This window comes from Peromyscus leucopus, chromosome 7, assembly GCF_004664715.2.
Source record: "Peromyscus leucopus breed LL Stock chromosome 7, UCI_PerLeu_2.1, whole genome shotgun sequence".
NCBI classification, from domain to species: domain Eukaryota; kingdom Metazoa; phylum Chordata; class Mammalia; order Rodentia; family Cricetidae; genus Peromyscus; species Peromyscus leucopus.
Window position 1 is genome coordinate 9,486,048 of NC_051069.1, and position 18,891 is coordinate 9,504,938.

At 44.6% G+C, this 18,891-nt stretch overlaps 1 protein-coding gene across 3 annotated transcripts in view; it reads left to right on the forward strand.

The window, feature by feature from the left end:
* Map2k5 (mitogen-activated protein kinase kinase 5) overlaps positions 1 to 18,891 on the forward strand; it is a 233,270-nt gene that overhangs the window by 16,405 nt on the left and 197,974 nt on the right. For all 3 annotated transcript variants that reach the window (XM_028867040.2, XM_037207420.1, XM_037207421.1), the window contains exon 3: positions 3,334 to 3,401. In XM_028867040.2, coding sequence (XP_028722873.1) covers positions 3,334 to 3,401 — 68 coding nt within the window. The remainder of the gene's footprint in view (positions 1 to 3,333; positions 3,402 to 18,891) is intronic.

Below are 18,891 nucleotides of genomic sequence, written 5' to 3' on the forward strand. Positions count from 1 at the left end.
TCATTAAAGCAGCTCAGCACGGAAATTAGAGGGTAAAGCAGTCCCCGGAGAAACCAAGACATCCATCCTGTTAGGCCATAAGAGCTATTAGTCACCATGTCACATAAGCCTGATTTTATCACCAGGCTTAATTGGAATGCTCCTTTCAACTGGTCTGAGCTCTCCCTCTTGGACTCAGACCCCATGCTGGGGCTGGGGTCAGCACTTCTCCTCCACACCTGTCTGCTTAAGTACCTTGGCCGTGGGACCTGTCTGTTATGCATGGAGTGCCCTGTGAGGAACTGCTCTGCCGGCTGACTTCCTGGCAAACGCCCCAAACTTATATAGAAACCAGAATTCCAGAACACTTCGTTGTCAGTAGTCTTAAGTACGTAAGTCTGGCTTTGAGAGTTTAGAGATTCCCACCTCATTCCATCTCCCACCCCACCCCTACTTCCTCTCTCCCTCAATACTTCCTAATCTTAATTTGGAGAGATAATTATGTAAATGGTACTTATGGAATTTGCGGTTTCTCATCAGAAGTCATAAAAGGCTCCTCACCTGTTTTACTAAACTCAGTGCTTTCCTGTTCTAGTCAAGGAGGTCGTGTGTGTGTGTGTGTGTGTGTGTGTGTGTGTGTGTGTGTGTGTTGAAATTTGAATATGAGCTGTCTTGTCCCTTTGTGTGTATCATCTGCATAGCTAACTCTGATGCAGAAATGAGACTGGCCAGAAGCTCTTTTATGTTGGGCAGAATTTGGCCCGGATTCATGCGTGTGTGCAGGAGCACATGTGTTTGTGTGAGCATGTCTGTGGCATCACACACTGACTTCAGATGTCTTTTTAGTCTCCATTTTATTCTTTAGGACAGATGCTCTTAGTAAATCTGGAGCTTGGCTAGACTGGATGGCCAGCAAGGCCCCGGGACCCTCCTGTCTCTTTGTCCCTCACACAGGAGTTGTAGCTGCTTGGCCAAGCACTTCTCCAGCTGAGCTGTCTTTCCCAGCCCTCTTCGACCTGGCGTTAAAGAACAATATGAAGTGCCTTCGTGTGTGGTGGTTCATTGCCTTCTATACTTTTAGACTACTTTTTTCTTCATCCTTATCTCCTGGATTTCAAAGGAAACTTCCAACTTAGCCTTGAGTATGTTAGTTTCTAAGACCTGTGTAGAAACACCTTTCTTGTTTCTGCTAGGATGCTGTACCTCTCCAGTTTGTCCTTAGAAAGTCTGTATGGAGAACCAAACACAGAAAAAGCAGCTCTTTATGTGTAGAAATCTCCCAGACGTGCAGGGATGCAGGCAGAAATGTGTCTTTTTGCATACTAGTGTGGAGGTCCTTACTCTTGGCTGTAGAGTTTTCAGTAGGGGTTCTTTTTTTTTTTTTTTCCCCTCTGTCTAGCTTTGGTGCCTGTCCTGGATCTCGTTCTGTAGACCAGGCAGGCCTCAAACTCACAGAGATCCACCTGCCTCTGCCTCCCGAGTGCTGAGATTAAATGGGATTAAAGGTGTGTGAGGTTTTTGACAGCTCCCAGCTGTTTGGACAGTGATGTGGAGATAACTGATTCAGTAGACTTGGGGAAGTCCGAAGCATGAGGCTTTGGAAAGAAGACCCTGGAAAACTGTTGGCTCAAGTCACTGAGGGAAATGCTTCCTCCCCTGGTACTGTCAGTTTGCTCCTGGCCACTGAGAACAAAAAGGAACCACTAGTATTTTGCTTAGTAATAGGCTAATTGGGAAAAGCACAGACTCCTTCCCATGGCCCTCATGGCCTTGTCACCAAACCAGAGGACATCTTCAGAATGTCTTCCTCTGGAGAGGAGGGTGTGCCTGTTGGTGTGTGATGGTTGTGTATTGAACCAAATCCCTTTGTTCCTTCAGAGCTGTGCAAACGTGTTCTCTGAGGATGAGGTGTCCAGTGCGCCAGGTTTGGAACGGGCCCATCTAATCAGCAGTTATATGCCCACGAGTGAACAAACATAGAATGCTGACCATCTAGCAAGCACTTAGATTCTGAGCATCCTGTCAAGGGCCTGCCCCTTCTAGATTGTTACCTGGGCAGGCTCTGTGCATTGCTCAAATGTTTGGGCATTTTTCTTTAACTGTGTATTTAGAGCTTCCATATCAGCTGCCAAATGCTCCTGCTCTTGTTAGAATTTTGTTATTACATTTCTTTCTTTCTTTCATCCATCCATCCATTCATTCAGTGTGTGCACCTGTGTGCCCGTGGGCACATGCACGCTGCGCATATGTGCAGAGGCCAGAGGACAACTTCTGGGAGTTGAATCTCTCTCCTTCAACAGTGTGGTTCCAGGGATTGAACTCAGGTTGTCAGGCTTGAAAGCAAGTGCTTTATCCACTGGGCCATCTTGGTCTCCCATGTGTTCCTGTTCTCGTCAGATGTGTTCCTACTCTCTAGAAGGATGAAGTATCAATATATTTAGAAATAACCGACGTCATTTGAGTCCAGCCTGGGAAAAGATGTGGGTGGTGATTAGGCCAACAATTCTATTTTAAGTTGAAATTGAGATCTGATCTTCTCAAGAGGTCTAGCTTTAGGTTCTTAAAAGCAGCTTTTAAAACTAAGAGAATTACAGCATGAGCACATTGTTTCTAGATGTGGCCTCTTTACTATTTATTCAAATGTGCACATTCTTGTTATAGATTTTGTAAAGACTTAATATTCCTGAGTCTTGAGACTATTACTTTATTTCAAAATAGCATGAATCACCACTTGAGTCTTGCAGGACTCAGACAAACAAAATTCTCTGAGAGAGCTTTGCAAAATAGGATGGAGGATGGAAGCCTACTGTTGGAGTCCCTTGGCTTTTACCCTGTGCGAGGCCCCAGGCTTGTCTTCTCTAAGCACAAATAATCCTGCTGTCCACATTGCAGGACTGTAGTGTGCTTCGTAAGGCAGTACTGCATATGAAGCACAAGTCAGAGCCCCTCTGTGTTTAGCAAATGTGAGACATTTTCCCCTGCTTCAGCGATGTGATGGCTTTTCTGGGAGGGAGGAGGAGGAGAACGGGAACACGGTGCCTCAGGAGACATGAAGCACTGGAGGTGGAAGGGAGGCCTCTCCTCTTTCAAAAGCCAGTCTTGTCATACTCCAGTCAAGTTTACTTGACCTAGATATGTGTCTAGAATAACTAGAGAACTTTTTTAATATTTTACCTTCCTTTTAAAAGAAAATTTTAGTTCTTTCTAGAGCAGGGGATCCAACTCCTTTTCTGGCCTTTGTGAGCACTGCACCTTTGTGTACATATTCCCTCACATACACAATGAAATGATAAAATAAATCTTCAGAAAAGGAACGCACGTCTTACCCCTGTCATCATATTCATTTTTAAACAGATGAAGATGAAGATGGAGATAGGATTACAGTGAGAAGTGATGAAGAAATGAAGGCGATGCTGTCATACGTAAGTGTACTGCCTAAGAGGGCTGTGGGAGGGTCTTAAAACTGTGTGCACACACGTGCGTGAGTGTGGTGAGTGAGTGTGCGTGAGTGCGTGTGCGTGTGTGTGTGTGTGTGTGCGTGTGTGTGTGTGAGAGAGAGAGAGAGAGAGAGAGAGAGAGAGAGAGAGAGAGAGAGAGAGAGAGAGGGAGAGGAGAGAGAGAGAGGAGAGAGAGGAGAGAGAGAGAGGAGAGAGAGGGAGAGGGAGAGACAGGGAGAGACAGGGAGAGAGAGAGGGAGAGAGGACCACCTGCGGGCATCGGTTCTCTCCCTCCACCGTGTGAGTTCTGGGGATGCAGCTCAGGTTGTTGGGCCTGGTGGCAAGTGTTCTTGCCCGCTGAGCCATCTCATCAGCCCAGCAAACAAGGACTACTTTTAAAGAATGGTAATGTAATTGAGGATGCTGTTTCTTGGGCACAGTGAAGCTATGTAAGTAAATCACAGTTGCCATAGCATCTTTCTGTATAATAGATAAGATTTTCAAGATTTCCATATGTGAAAGTTAAGGGCATTATTTTCAAAAGACACTTACTGATCATATCATGAACATTAAGAATAATGCATCTTAATGACTTTTGCATTAGGTATGGTGCAGACTAAATGGACTATCAATTTCCTGTATTTTTTATGCAGTACTTAAAGTAACGGCTCATTAAAAATGAACCCCTGGGCTCTAAAAAATTTTTCAAAATCTACTTTTGACTGGAGATCTCTTTCACCCTTCCAGACTTCAGCTATGATATAGCTGCAGGCTTTTATGGACGCAGGATTTAAAGATGTTCTCCTGGGTATTTTATGCACTGCCCATCCTCCTGCTCATACTCTGAAATGAACAGCAGGGCCGCTCACTGATCCAAAGTGATCTGAATATACACTAGGTGGACTTTCCTCTGGTATCTTGACTTTTGTCTGAGACTAAAATAGGTAGCAGAAAGGGTACTCTTCTAAAGCTTCAGCACTGGTCGTGGAAAATTTATAAACAATGAGAGACTTAGAGCTGCCCTGAGCCTGGGTCGAGCTCTCCTCTCTCGTTTTCTTTTACCTGAGTTGGTAATCTGTCTGGCAAACCTTTTCCTGTGGTCTGGTGGAGGACACTGCGCTAGGAGGGGAAACCACAGCTCTGCTTTGGGTTCCTGGCCTGAGGCGGATCACTTAACCTTTCAGTACCACAGTTGCCTCATCTGTCAGTGGTGGGTAATAACACACATCCTTTCTACTGCACAGGGTGATGGTAATGATCGAATAGATAATAGATGTGAAAGCGCTCTCCAGATGCAAAGTGATATTCCGGTGAACATGATGGACAAGACCAGACATTTGCTTCTCTCTGAGACTTTAATTGTAGCTAACAGTTAGGATGTATGTTTTTGATAGCCCTCAACTTCCACCAGGATATTGTTTTATCGTAATGAAAACTGTAAACCGTCTGTGTGGGTTTCCGCCAATAGTTTTAATTTAGGGTAGGAGGAAAGAGAACAAGAAGGATGGCATGATTAACAGAGCATTGCATTCCTACCAGCCCAGAGTAGGAAAAGTCAATTTCCCATTGACTTCCCATTAACTTATGTGGGAGTCTTTGTGTACTGAGAATTTAGAGCTGAGATCATCGGTACGTGGAAGGCAGAGTGGGATTGTCTTTTCCAAGGCGGCACTGCTGTTGATGGATTTGCTAACTCTCCGGAGAGCATGACTCCTTTGTTTTGAGAAAACGCATGCACACAGATGGCTTCTGGGTTTCTAACGTAGGTCTCAGGCAGAGAGCGGACGGCAGTGTACTCTCACAGACGTTCAGCACACCCACATGTCAGCAGTGTGGACTTTTCAGAAGACCTTGCAAAGTGTGCATGCGTACCGTGCATGTGAAAGAGTACCGAGCCCGATCCTCGTGATGCTGCCAATCCTTTCCATTTCTGAGTGCCCAGTGTGTAAACTCAGAGCTTGAAATGTTTTCTTTCTTTTTTCAATTGATTTTTTTTTTTTTTTTTTTTTTTTTTTACTTACTTGTGTCTGTGTGTGTCGGGGGTGGTAAGGAGCTAATGTGGTAATGTAGGTGTGTATAAACATCTTGTGTGTGAGTGCAGGTGTATGCATGCCATGGCATACACGTGGAGGTCAGAGGACAAGCTACTGCATATGCCAGGCCAGCTGGGCTTCAAGCTTCTGTGGAGTCTCCTGTATTCCAGTCATCATGCTGTAGCTCTGGGGTCACAGACACTTGCCACTGCTTTACTTGGATTCTGGGGATGTCCTCATGCTCTTGAGGCGGCGCTTTCCCCACTGGGCCATCTCCTCAGCCCTTAAGAAGGGAGAATAATCAAATCCTCCATGGTGGCTATTAGCCCTGGTTCCTTTTTGTCGTTATTGACCCAGAGCCCCTTATTTCCCAAGCATGCACCCCATCACTGAGCTACCCTTTCAACCCTTCACCTCCATTTTGTTAAGTGTTCGAGAGACATGCCCAAGGTCTTAAAGCTATATTGAAAGTTCCGAGCTTGGGCCTGGAGAGATGGGTGGCTGAATAGTGAAGAGCAGGCACCACCCTTGCTGAGGACCAGAATTTGTTCCCAGCACCTACACTGAGTGGCTCACAACTGCCTGGAACTCCAGTTCCAGGACATTTGACACCTCCTCCGGTCTTTGTGGGCACCCACATGCACATGGACAAGCCCACACACAGACATACACACATACACATAACTAAAAGTCAATTTTAAAAAGAAAGAAATACAGCTTTTCATTTAGCCTTCCCAAACTCCACAGCCATTCATTCTTTCACATAGTGTCGTCTTGGTCTACCACATGGAAAATGCTACTGGAAACCTATGTCAAGGCCATTATAGAATTCGAGTGATTTGTTTATACAATTAGTTGTGCTGTCTGCACCATACATTCCTTATACGTTATGCTTATTTTTGCAGCATTTAATTATTTTTTTGTTGTCGACGTGTTCTTAAACTTAGTAGTCCCTGAGATTTTAACAGGTATTTTTTGGTCTGAAAACAACACAGTTGACTATCCTTTTAGTCTGTTCAGTTCTTATGGTTGGGAATTCCTCTGGGGACCAGCTTTGCCATAGAGAACCATGCAAACCCAGCTTCACAGTAGGTTTCATTGGTAGTCCTCAGGACCCCCAGCCTGATATTAGAATTTTGCATTGATATTTATTTATTTAAATTTATTTATTTTATTTGCTTGCTTTGTTTTCAGTACATTCCTCCCTCCACACCCCCCAGTCCTCTTTCCTCTCCTCTCCCCTTGACCCACTCCTCCTTCATTTCCCTCCAAAAAAGAGCATGCCTCCCAGGGCTGTCAGCCGAACACGGCATAACAAGACACAATAAATAGACCTTGAGACCTTGTTTGGACTGGTCCTCCTCTATTGGGGGAGGTCGTCCTCTTCAACAGAGCATGCAACTTCCAGAGAGGTGCACATGGAGCTGTGAGGGAGGAAGGGGACACCCGCTTAGTCAGCCAGATCAGCTGAATCAACCCTGGTGATCAATGTGGTGACAGATGTTGCAGCCAGATTGCCTTCCCAGAGACCGAACATGACTGGAGAAAAAAAAAATGTCAATGTAATGATGCCTAATGATATTCTGCTATACTCATAGATTGGTGCTTAGTCCAGTTGACATCAGAGAGGCTTCATCCAGCAACTGATGGAAACAGATGCAGAGACTCACAGCCAGACATTAGGCTGAGCTCAGGGAATCCTGCTGAAGAGAGGGAGGAAGGATGTAGGAGCCAGAGGGGTCAAGAACATCAGAAGAAAACTCACAGAATCAACTAACCTGGACTCATGGGAGCTCACAGAGACTGAACCAACAACTAGGGAGCCTGCATGGGACTCACTTAGGCCCTCTGCATATATGTGACAGTTGTATAGCTTGGTCTTCTTGTGGGACTTCTAAGGTGGGAACGAAGGCTGTTTTTGACTCTTTTGTTGACTTTTGGGACCCTATTCCTCATATCAGGTTGGGTCGCCTTGCCCAGCCTTAATACAAGGGGAGGTGCTTAGTCTTACTGCAATTTCTTATGCCATGTTTTGTTGATATTCATGGAGGGCCTGCCCTTTTCTAAATAGAAATGGAGGAAAGGATGGGGTGGGGCATGGTGGAGGTGGCAGGGGAGGGACTGGGAGAAGAGGAGGGAGGGAAAACTGCAATCAGGATGTAAAATAAATAAATAAAAAACAAAACCAAAACAAGATACATAAGACTAGGCACAAACCCTGATGTCAAAGCTGGGCAAGGCAACTCAGTAGGAGGAAAAGGGTCCCAAGAGCAGGTGAAAAATTCAGAGATACCCCCTTTCCCACTGTTAGGGGTTCTACAAAAACATCAAGCTAATAACCATGATATATGCAGAGGATCTAGTTGAGACCCATGCAGGCTCAGTGATTGATACTCCAGTCTCTATGAGCCCTTATGAGCCTTGGTTATTTGATTCTGTGGGCCATGTGGTCCTGGTTTCAACCCCTCTGGCTTCTACAATCTTTCCTTCTCTTCTTCTTTGGGGTTCCCCAAGCTCCAAGGGGAGGGGCCTGATGGAGATCATAGCACTAAGTGCTTACATAAAAATTTGGAGAGATCTCATACTAGCAACTTACAGCACACCTAAAAGCTCTAGAACAAAAAAAAGGAAGCACACCCAAAAGGAGTAGAGGGTAGAAATAATCAAACTGAGGGCTGAAATCAATAAAATAGAAACAGAGAAAAATACAAAGAATCAATGAAACAAGGAGTTGGTTCTTTGAGAAAAGCAACAAGGTAAACAAACGCTTATTCAAACTAAAACAGGAGGAGAAAGAGTATCCAAATCAGAAACAAAAATGGAGACATAACAACAGACACCGAGGAAATCCAAAGACTCATTAGGTCATACTTTAAAACGCGTACTCCACAAAATTGGAAAATCTAAAAGAAGTGGATAGTTTTCTCAGTATTTATTTTATAAATTCAAATTGGTGTGCTGGGTGTGGTAGGTAGCTCACTCCTTTAATCCCAGCACTTGGGAGGCAGAAGCAGGCCGATGCCTGTGAGTTTGAGGCCATCCTGGTCTACATAGTGAGTTCTAGGCTAGCCAGAGCTACATAGTGAGGCCTGTTCTTAGAAAATAAATAAATAATAAAATAAACAGATGTGTTAGTTAGGGTTTCTATTGCTGCAGCAAAACACCATGACCAAAAGCAAGTTGGGGAGGAAAGAGTTTATTTGGCTGTTCATCACTGAGGGAAATCAGGACAGGAACTCAAACAGGGCAGGATCCCAGAGGCAGGAGCTGATGCAGAGGCCATGAAGGGGAGCTGCTTACTGGCTTGCTTCCCCTGGCTTGCTCAACCTGCTTTCTTATAGAACCCAGGACCATTTTCATGGCCCTCCCCCATTGATCACTGAATGAGAAAATGCCTTAGAGCTGGCTCTCATGGAGGCATTTCCTCAGCTGAGGCTCCTTCCTCTCTGATGACTTGAGCTTGTGTCAAGTTGACACACAAAACCAGCCAGTACAATAGATAAATCCAACATGGCTCTGGAAAAGGATTTGTGTGGAGTCTAGAGGCATGGGAAGATCCCACCAGAGAACTGCATTTTTATTGTCAGCACAAGCTACAACAGTTTAGGCTTTCATATGGAATTTAATAAAAGTATGGTCACTTTGAAGTCCATATGGGGAAGCAGAAGTAGAAATGTTTCACCACTGTTCTTTAATCACAAAATTGGAGAGAGTGGACAGCCTAGATCTGCATAAGAGTAAAAAAAAAAAAAAATGCAACATCTGAGTCAAAGCGTGCTGAATCACACCCCCACCCCCAATTGGAGGAAGGGATTTTCTGGCTTTGGGCCAACACAAGTATAAGTTTTTATCAGTAATTTAAATAGATTTTTGTATTAGACCTGAAAATGTTGGCTTTTTAATTGAAAACTTATCAATTATTTAAATCACTAGCAGCCAGAGGCTGTTAATTTTATGAGTGCTGTAATAATGGCATACAGTGGTTTTTGATACATGTGAGGTGGGCGGGCGGGGCCCGTCGAGTGCCAATGAGGGCATGTCCTGGCAGCAGGTTGTGCGCTGTTAAATAATAGCCAGCAGACAAGCTGAAGGCTGCCGTCTCACATCAGGACCATTTCGGATAAGTTATTTAGAAGTTGTATTCTTTTCTCCATTCGATATATTTTTAAGAGATAATGAGAAGAAAACAAAGCTATAATAAATTGTCTTTTAAGAAAATGTAAAGTAATTTGGTCTCCAAGGAGATATTTAATGTATTGAGAGACTTCAGCAGCCAAGTGTTATTACAGCAGCGTGGTGATAGCTCTCTGCATTTTGTTATGAGTTTGTGTTAATCAACAATCTGTTTTTATAGCATAGTTTCTTGTAAGTTATACTGCTAGAATATTCCACTTCTGGGATCACGGCTTCTCCTCTGACACTATTGTATCTTTTTAATTCCTCCATAAAGTATTTTTTTAATTAGAATTTGAAATGCTTTATTAGAAAAACATACAACCTACATATTCTGAAAACTAAATACCTGATCATTGCGAATTATTTAAAGGACCCTGTTAAATATTCCCTTAATGTAGTTTAAATTTTGTTGTTGTTCTTATTTCCCCTCATTTTTTAGAAAGATTAAAAACAGGCGCCCGCCGCAGCGGCCGCCGCTGTTCTCCTTTTGTGTTGTTGTGTGGCAGTGCTGTGGAGCTGTCGCTGAAGGGCCGGCTGTAATGCTACCCTCTTCTTTTGGTGGCCTTTCCCTGGGGACTGACCGCAGCAGTGCAGGGGCAGCTGTGAAGGGGTTCCTCTTGGTTTCTGCTGGGTCCTGTGTCTAGCAAAGGACTTTTTCTCTCAAGGTTCTCTTGCTCCTCCTAGGCTTGTGTGAATGGAGCAGAGTATTGGCAAGAATAATTCTCCTCATTTTGCCCACACACACTCTCTCTCTTATTTCCAGAAGAGTACAGGATGAGTTTACTATAATGCCTCTCATTATAGCAGAGACCTTGTGCTTCCGTGCAGGGTAAGTATTCCCTTTGGTATACTTGACCATCGTGTACCTTGTTAGGCAGTGGCTAACGTCGGGGAGAAGCACTCTTTGACCTTTGGAGCACCCTGTAAATTGGGCTGTAATTATCTTTAGCCTGGTCTGCATAGCATGGCGATTGCCTCTAAAATCGTGGTTAACTTGAGCAGAGCTGGAGGGCACCTCAGGGGGCTCCTGTGTGCCTTCGTTTCGCAGGTGAACACTGGAGCGCTTGACGTCAGCCTCAGCAATGTGTTGGGGTTACAGGTCTGAACCAAGGAGGCTTGGACAGAGACTCCAGTGGACCCCCACCTGCTTCAAGTGTGGTTTTTGTTCTGGTAGCTAGTAAGTTTTACTGGCAAAGTTTTGTACATACTACTTTTTTTTCTTGATTATTAAAAATAGTGTTTTTTACTACAGTGATGCATCTGAGTTCAAACAAGAATGAAAAAAACAAAACAAAACAAAACCCTATGGCTTCTGAAGTTTAAAAAACCTTGGCCAAGTTTTACCACAAAATATGCTGCCCATTTGGGAGTTGAATGTTTAACAAGCCCAGGGCCTTTGCTGGCAGAGGGTCGTCTTTAGAGAGCATTGTCCACATGATGCCTTCCAGTATATTATTGAACAGGATCTTACTTCGCAGAGGACAGTAAGTAGTTAGTTCCCAGCTCCGTGCCATTAACGTATACAGTTGATCATGCAGAACACCCCTGAGACAGGGTGGAGAGAGATGAAGAGAAGGGAAACCAGAACTGGGGTGGTTTGGGTAAGAATGGCGTCCAGCCAGGCGTCTGACTCCAGCGCTCTGTCGGTGAAGACAGGCAGATCTCCAAGTTTGAGACCAGGAGAGCCAAGACTGTTACATAAAGAAACCCTGTCTCAAAAAACAAAACAAAACAAGAGGAGGAGGAGGGGGGGAGGAGAAGAAGCCCCCATGGGCTCATATATATTTGAATGTTTGGTCATCAGGGAGTAGAACTCTTCTATAGGATTAGGAGGCGTGGCTGTGTTGGAGGAAGTGTGTCACTGGGGTTGGGCTGTGAGGTTTCTAAAAGCTCATGCCAGGCCCAGGCTCCCTTTTCTCTCCCTTTCCTCTCCTACCTCTCTGTGCAGGTGAGTATGTAGCTCTCAGCTACTGCTCCAGCACGCCATGCCTGCCCCACGCTCCCATCATGATGATCATGGACTAGACCTCTGTAAGCCAGTCCCCAGTGCTTTCTCTTGTAAGAATTGCCCTGCTCAGGGTGTCTCTGGACAGTGATAGAACAGTGACTGAGGGAACTTGTTTTAGACATTATTCTATTTACTCAAATAATGGCAATAAGCCACCAGTAAAACCAAAAGTAGTTTTCATTTTCTCATCCTATTCAGTGCTCTCTCTCTCTCTCTCTCTCTCTCTCTCTCTCTCTCTCTCTCTCTCTCATACACTCATACTCACACAATACTTTTCAGGCATGGCGGAGGAATGATGAGAGAGTAAGAAGAATAAACCTTATTTTCAGAGCCAGATCATTTTACTTTCTCTTTCTGGGTGCCAAGAATGTTTGAGGTCTCTGGAAAAAGAGATGAAAACGTTGTAGACTCTCATGTTTGGCCACCTTGTGAAATAGCTCGGCATGCCCGGCATCAAAAAGGGATTCTTTGTGCAGCTTTGGAAGCAAAGGAGAAGCACCGGTAGGCTCGGGCCCTAGTACCAGGAAATGGAGCTCTCTACAGCTTTGAGCCACCACTGTTTTGACACTGATATGGCTTCCTTCTGCTTGAGCTCCATCTCTGTGCCGGGTGCGAGCAGCCTGCGTATAAGGGGATGTCTCGTTTGGCCTACTGTCTCCATGGCCTGATAGTCTTGTTATATTTAAGTGAATGCCTTAAGTAGGCAGCTTAAACTTCTTCAGAGAGGAGAGTAGAATTTCTAAAAGTCAAGTGAAAAGTTAGTGTGGACACCGCCCCAAGCTAATCGCCGTGAGACTCAAAGCTTAGCTGAGGACACCTGAATGTGTTGGACCCATTGCTGTGCCAATTTAACATTCTGCTATCAGGGTACATTACCTTCAACTTAGCTAAGTCGAGTCCCACCTGCTGCTGGCTGCCCACACTTGAGTTGAGACATCTGGGGTTCCCTAAAGTCCTTTACAATGTTGCTAGTCAAAACAAATGGGGTTATTACTAAACCTGGTCAACTTGCTGTCACGTTCACTTCCAGATCATTAATAGATACATGTGTGTAGTAGCGTTAGCCTGGAAGCAGAGCCCAGAGTTGGTCTCTGTTGACCTCTTCATGGGAAGACCGAATCCTTGTGGTTTTCTTGTCCTTTTCTTCTCAGTCCATGACCGGCACTTGCAAAGTCTGATGGTTCCCCATTTCCTTCTATAAACACCTGCAGCAGGTGTTATGCGTAGGCACCATCCAGCAGTGGGTTCCTGAAGGGTATGGAGAGCTGAGCTTCTTCCTCTTTTAGCAGAAGGTTCACATCAGACAACGTCACCCATATCACTTCAGGAGCTCCAAGAATTCCCTCAAACCCACAGAGATGGCAAGTGCCATAAGAGAACAAAATAGTTGAGGCATGGCCTTCGATGAGTTTCTAGAAGAAAACCCGACCCTTTCGAGAGCACCTCTCACTTTGAGTGTTATTGATCACACTGTAGTGATCGAGGCCAAGGGACGGACGCCGACTCACCTTCCAGAAGCAGTTAGCCAAACCCTGCCCTGTAGTGGGCGGGGCACCTCAGCAAGCTTGTCTAGAGCTTCCCATGTCAATTATTGTTAGGAACATTGTCTTTCTGGTTCAGTTGCCTAATGGTAAGAGTGACTTTTTTTTAAGTACTTAGAAGGTTTCCCATGTACCAACTTCTGTAGTTTTGATATTCCTAATGACTTTAAAGTGAGTGAGGCAGGTAATTTCTCCATTTTTACAGTAGGATACTGGGACACAAATGTCTGTGTGCCTTTCTTTAGGTCCCAACTGGTAAACATGGCTGTGGCCAAAGCTCACGTTTCCTGTGATTCACACACTCACCCACATAGCTCGTTTGCAGGAGCCGAGGTGTACTGGGTGGTACGTAGAGGCGGGCACAGGGAGTGCAATCGGAGCCCCTCTTCTTCCCAACACACACACACACACACACACACACACACACACACACACACACACACGCTTACCTTCCATGGTCCCGTTGAGACAGCAGCAGAGAGAAACCCCAGATCAGGACAATAAAAACTGACCCTCACCAGCCAGTATGACAAGTGATAAGCACTGAAACAGGGTGCCCTGTGAGCACAGAAGAGAGCCTGATCCATCTTTGAGGAGGCTTCCTGAAGAAGGTGGCGTCCTGGTGGAGTAGTCGTAGTCGGGCCCACGGGACTGGGAGGGGTGTTTTGGGCAGAGAAACAGTGTATTTAAAGGTCTGGAGGCAGAGACTGCCTGGGGAATTCAGGAGAAGCTGCCTGTGATTCAGCTTGTGTGGGTGACAGAGGAAGGAGGGTGTGTGATGGGCTGTGGAGAATGGCGGGCCGGAGCATGGCGGGCCTTAGCTTCAAAGTATAGGGGAGTGATGTGGCCCAGCTTATTTCTCTGAAGTGTGGCTTGCAGGACAAGAGCTCTAAAACACAGAAGTGAGGCAGTGGAATATGGGCTATTTCAGGTCAAAGACAGTGGTGGCTGCAGGGCTGTGAGGGTCAGTAGGTTTGGAAAGAGGTCAAGTGAATGAATCCATGTGGCCAGTATGGGAAGAGAGGTGGTCGGGATCAAGTCAAGACATCGGTGTGGGTACCTGCACTTAATGACTTGGTAAACCCAGGTGGCAGTCAACCAGTCTGGGGTCTGAGGGAGGGTGGAGAGACAGAAAATTCAGTTTTGGATTTTAGCATTGGAGGAGGCTCTTGTCAGCCAACTGGATATGCTCCAAATCTTTGGAGAGACAGGCTGGAAATAAAGATTTGTGACTCGGCAGGTCCTAATTAGTCTCCATGACTCCTCTGGTGATGGAAACCTGGGAAGTGATAGAAGGAGAAGATATAGTGAGAAGGGGGGACTGCGCAGGAGGGACCCACTCCAAGGAGGACACTACCAGGAACTAGAATGGGGGTACCTGGAGACGGGGGCCAGGGCTGCTGGGTAGGGCCATGTCTGAGCAGAGGTCCCCAAGGGCAGCCAGTGCAGAGGGAGCATGGGAACAAGGAGTGAAGAAGCCAGAGGTCTCTGCTAGCTCAGCAGTCTACTCAGTACAGCAACTCTGTGTTCAGTTCAGTGTTGGAGGAATGGGGCCCACCTACTTTTCAATTCCTAAATAGTAAGCATGTGTTTCATGTTTAAATGAAACATTTTTCTCTGTTCACTAATAACCTGTGGTCATTGGTAAGTCACTTGTCTCATCTCTTGAACAGAGATGAATGGGGTAGAGGTGTGGGACATTAGATAAATACATGAGAGATGCAGTGCTGAGCCTGACATGTACAGGCGTTTGGGGGGAGTGAGGGTTGTCGCCCTGCTAACAGAGAATCTAAGCCTTGCAATATTAAATATTAAACTGTGTTGTTTTGAACTCAGTTTTTTTTAATGTGGTATATTTCCATGAAAAAATTTAATTATTGATTGAATTGTGCTGTTATAACTAGAATTGGGTTCATAACAAATAGGAACACTACTTGATAAACTTGCAAACAAACAAAGCCAAAGATTGTACTTGTTACCCCTTGTTGGAGATTAATTTTATTGTAGGATAACTACACTAAACTCAGCCACATCCTTATTAAAACTGTTAAAGGGTTTTGGAGACTATCTCAGAGAGACTCTGAAACCAATCTGAGCTGGTCCTGGAGATCCCATTAGCTATCGTAAAACTGATTAATCTTTTACCCCCTTAGCATATTGATTATTGCTGCAATTACTGCCTGTAATGGCTTATGGGAAGGACAGCTGAAGCAAATAGACTTTGTAACTGCCGCTGCCGCCGCCGGCTTCAGTTTGGCGCCTGCCCTGCACTTCCTATACAGAATCTTTGTGTCTTCAATGCTGGGATGCTCCTAAGGTAGAAAGTGTCGGGCTAAGTGCTGCTTCAGTGTTGGGAGACGGACTTTCTGGGTTTGAGCTTACAAAGTCCCTTCACTAGTGCAGTTGCTGCAGTTGTTTAATTTCAGAGTCACCGTCACCCTGGGTGATGAGGCGAACAGAGAAGGTTAGGTGACTTCCTGAAGGCTGTGCACAGTAGTGACTGGTAGAATGAGGGTCCAGTCCCATTTCAATCGATGCATCCTTATCAAACACCTACCACGTGTAGAGCATGTGTTGAAGTGATAAAAGCCAAGACATGATAGATGGTCACAGTGTGGCTTTCCCGTTCAACTCACGTTGGCTTTCTTGGTGTCTGAGGTACAGGCCTTCACTGTTACTACTTGGTTTTCTTTTGTTTAGGTCAAGCCAGAATTTTGCCTTTGCCATCACTGATGATTTTATGACTGTTTAGAGCCAAAGGGGAGAGAACAGAGGAGACGATTCTGCAGAGATGCAGGGGCTCAGCCCTAACTCCAGCTGGCGGGGCAGTGGTTAATTGTGGTCTTTGTTCTTTTCTTCCGTGAGGCTCACTGGACCCCATCTTTCAGCCCAGCAGTGTGAGACACAGCAGGGCATGGCAGCATTGCTTCATTGGTGCCATGTGTCAGGAGACAGCCAATAGCGAGGCTCCCAGGATTGAGCCCTGCAACTCTTGAGTGCCTTGTTCACTTACCTGGGCAGCAGCAGGACTAGCAGCCTGGTGGCCTAGTGGCCTGATGGGAGTGCTCTGTGTGTACTACATGGCCCAGGGTTTCTCCTTGCCTGTAGAGTGTTGGCTATGCGGCAGCCAGAGCTCAGGCCGGGGCCTGTGGCCTCTCAGCAGCCCTGCTTCTCAAAGGTCACTTGTGCGCAATGTGCTCATGCCATGGGTTTGGTTGCTACCCAACTCTGTGTGTGTGTGTGTCCAGCTCTGTCCTAGGATATCAGCAGGAGAAAAGACACTGGGATTGGGGAGAGCTGTAGAAAAGTAAAAGCAAATCCTAATTAATTGTTTGAGAAATCAGCACAGTGTGTATCATTGCAATGGGATTCCGTTAATCATGGTACAGAGAACTGGCTATAGATTGCCTACATTTTTCACATTGGTTACAAACATATATGTAGTTTTCCAGTTGATTTGGCACAGTGCTAAGATGAAAGGGAAACGTTTTTTTATTTATTTTGCGAGGTAAATAAATAAAGCTGGAAAACAGGTCAATTTCATGCATGCAGGGTTTTATGGTAGGGAGAAAGGCGTTGCACCTGTTCTGACCCTTCACACTAAGGTTATTTGTTTTCAAACTTGACCCCAAGCACCAGTTCCAGAAAATTCTGTAATTAGTTTGTTAGATAAAGCATAAGGATATTTTGTTTCTTCTGATTTCTAGGACCATGGCGAAGTAGAAACCTACTGTACATAGCAGTTAATTAAAGAAAAGCATTAACTATAGGCACCACCATAGCCCTGTCTTGTATCAGTATAAAAAGGCAGGATTTTTTTTGACAGCCACTGATTGGAAAGTTGCTTGCAGCCTTCCAGAAGCACGGTACATGCTGTGGATCAATAACCGGCAAATTTCCCATTAAAAAGAATACCTGAGCAATGTTCCAAATAGCCACTGGCATCTTAATTTTCCACGGAAACCTCAAATACTTGTGTGCCAAGGACAAGTCATTTTCGGACAATTTTTCCAGACTACTTGTTAACAGTTATTGCTGTCCCAAAAGGTTGACAGCCGACATGATTGATATTTCACTTACCTGTCGTCACCGCGTGAGTAATGGTGTGCACGTTATATTCCTGGCTTTCCAGGAACAGCCTCCTGTTGCCGTCGTATATTCCAGAGTGATTTGCACGTATTTATGTTGTGCATGTTTAAGTTTTTAGGTCCATAGAAAGAGAGAATTGCCTTCTTTTACAGTCTAAAAGCCATTGCCAGGGAGGCCCCGCTCATCTCAGTCATCAGCGAAGAGTCCCTTCCTGGGCCCTCCCATCACGTTCACCTTCACCATCCTTGTTCACAGTGCAGAAAGCCTTGGATTTCTCAGCTTCTGATCCTCACAGTGATGGAGAATTTGGGGGCCTCTGCATATTTCTAAGGAAAAAGATTGATTCTAAAATAACTTTGATTTGTATAAAGCCAATAGAAAGACACATTTTTTTTAAAATTAATTTATTTTATTTTATGTGCATTGACGTTTTGTCAGGTCTCCTGGAACTGACAGTTATGAATTATCACGTGGGTGCTGGGAATTGAACCCGAGTCTTCTGGAAGAGCAGCCAGTCTTAATGACAAAGTCATTTCTTCAGCCCCAAGCTACAAGACTTTTTTTTTTTTTTTTAGCATGTTAGTGAACATGATAATCAATTTTCGTGGTAGTTAAGTGATATATGTATATATCTTTAAATATAAAAGCAGCTAAGATGAGAGAGGGAGAGGAGAGAGGGTTCTGCTTTTGATAGGCCCTTAAAACACCAAGTCTGAGTGGAGAGATGGCTCAGCAGTTCAGAGCACCACTGCTCTTCCAGGGAACTGAGGTTTGATTCCCAGCACCACACAGTGGCTCACAACCATCTGATTCCAGGGTTTTTTCTGTTCTCTGCAGGCACCAGACATGCTAGTAGTACACAGACGTATATGTGGGCAAAACACTTAGACACATAAAAAATTTTAACAACGGTTTTGGGCCAGTCAGTGGTTTTCCTTGTAGGTATTTTTCTTCATGAACATCATTTTCTTGTTTGTTCAGTTTAAAAGAAATATAAGAAAGTACAGAAGGCATCTCCACGTATAGGTGAACAAGTGGTCCAGGCAGTGTTCCAGGAAAAACAGATAGGACCTCGGTCCAGTCTTCTTTGAAGTTTGGAATTATTTTATGAAGGGCAGTGAGCTGTTGTTTTACTCAGGATCTTAGGTTTTGTGTGCCTAGAATTTTACAATGAGTTTTGATCCATCTTAAACTTTGCCTAAGGCTAAATTATACATCAGAAGTAGATTTTCTAGAAGGGGACTATCTTTTTACGTGGGGATTCCGTTGTCTGTGGTTGAATAATATGTTGTTCATTGGTCCCACAGTCTCTGCAGCTTCTGTCTTCATTATCTGTGTGTTTTTATACACAAATGTGCATGTTGGATTAACTGATACGTAGATTCAAGCCAAATATTGAGCCTATTCATTTTGCTTTACAAAATTCAGAAGAAAAGGATAAGAGGCAATTTGAATAATTTCTATCAAATGCTTTTTGTGTCATTTAAAATATATATCATTCTAAAGTATGATAAATACTAACATGGGGGCTTAGTTAATACTGTTAGTCTAGAGATAAATGGTGGTATGGATGATAACCCCGTACTGGACCTCCAAATCCTGACTATATTCACTGTAGTAATTTTGTT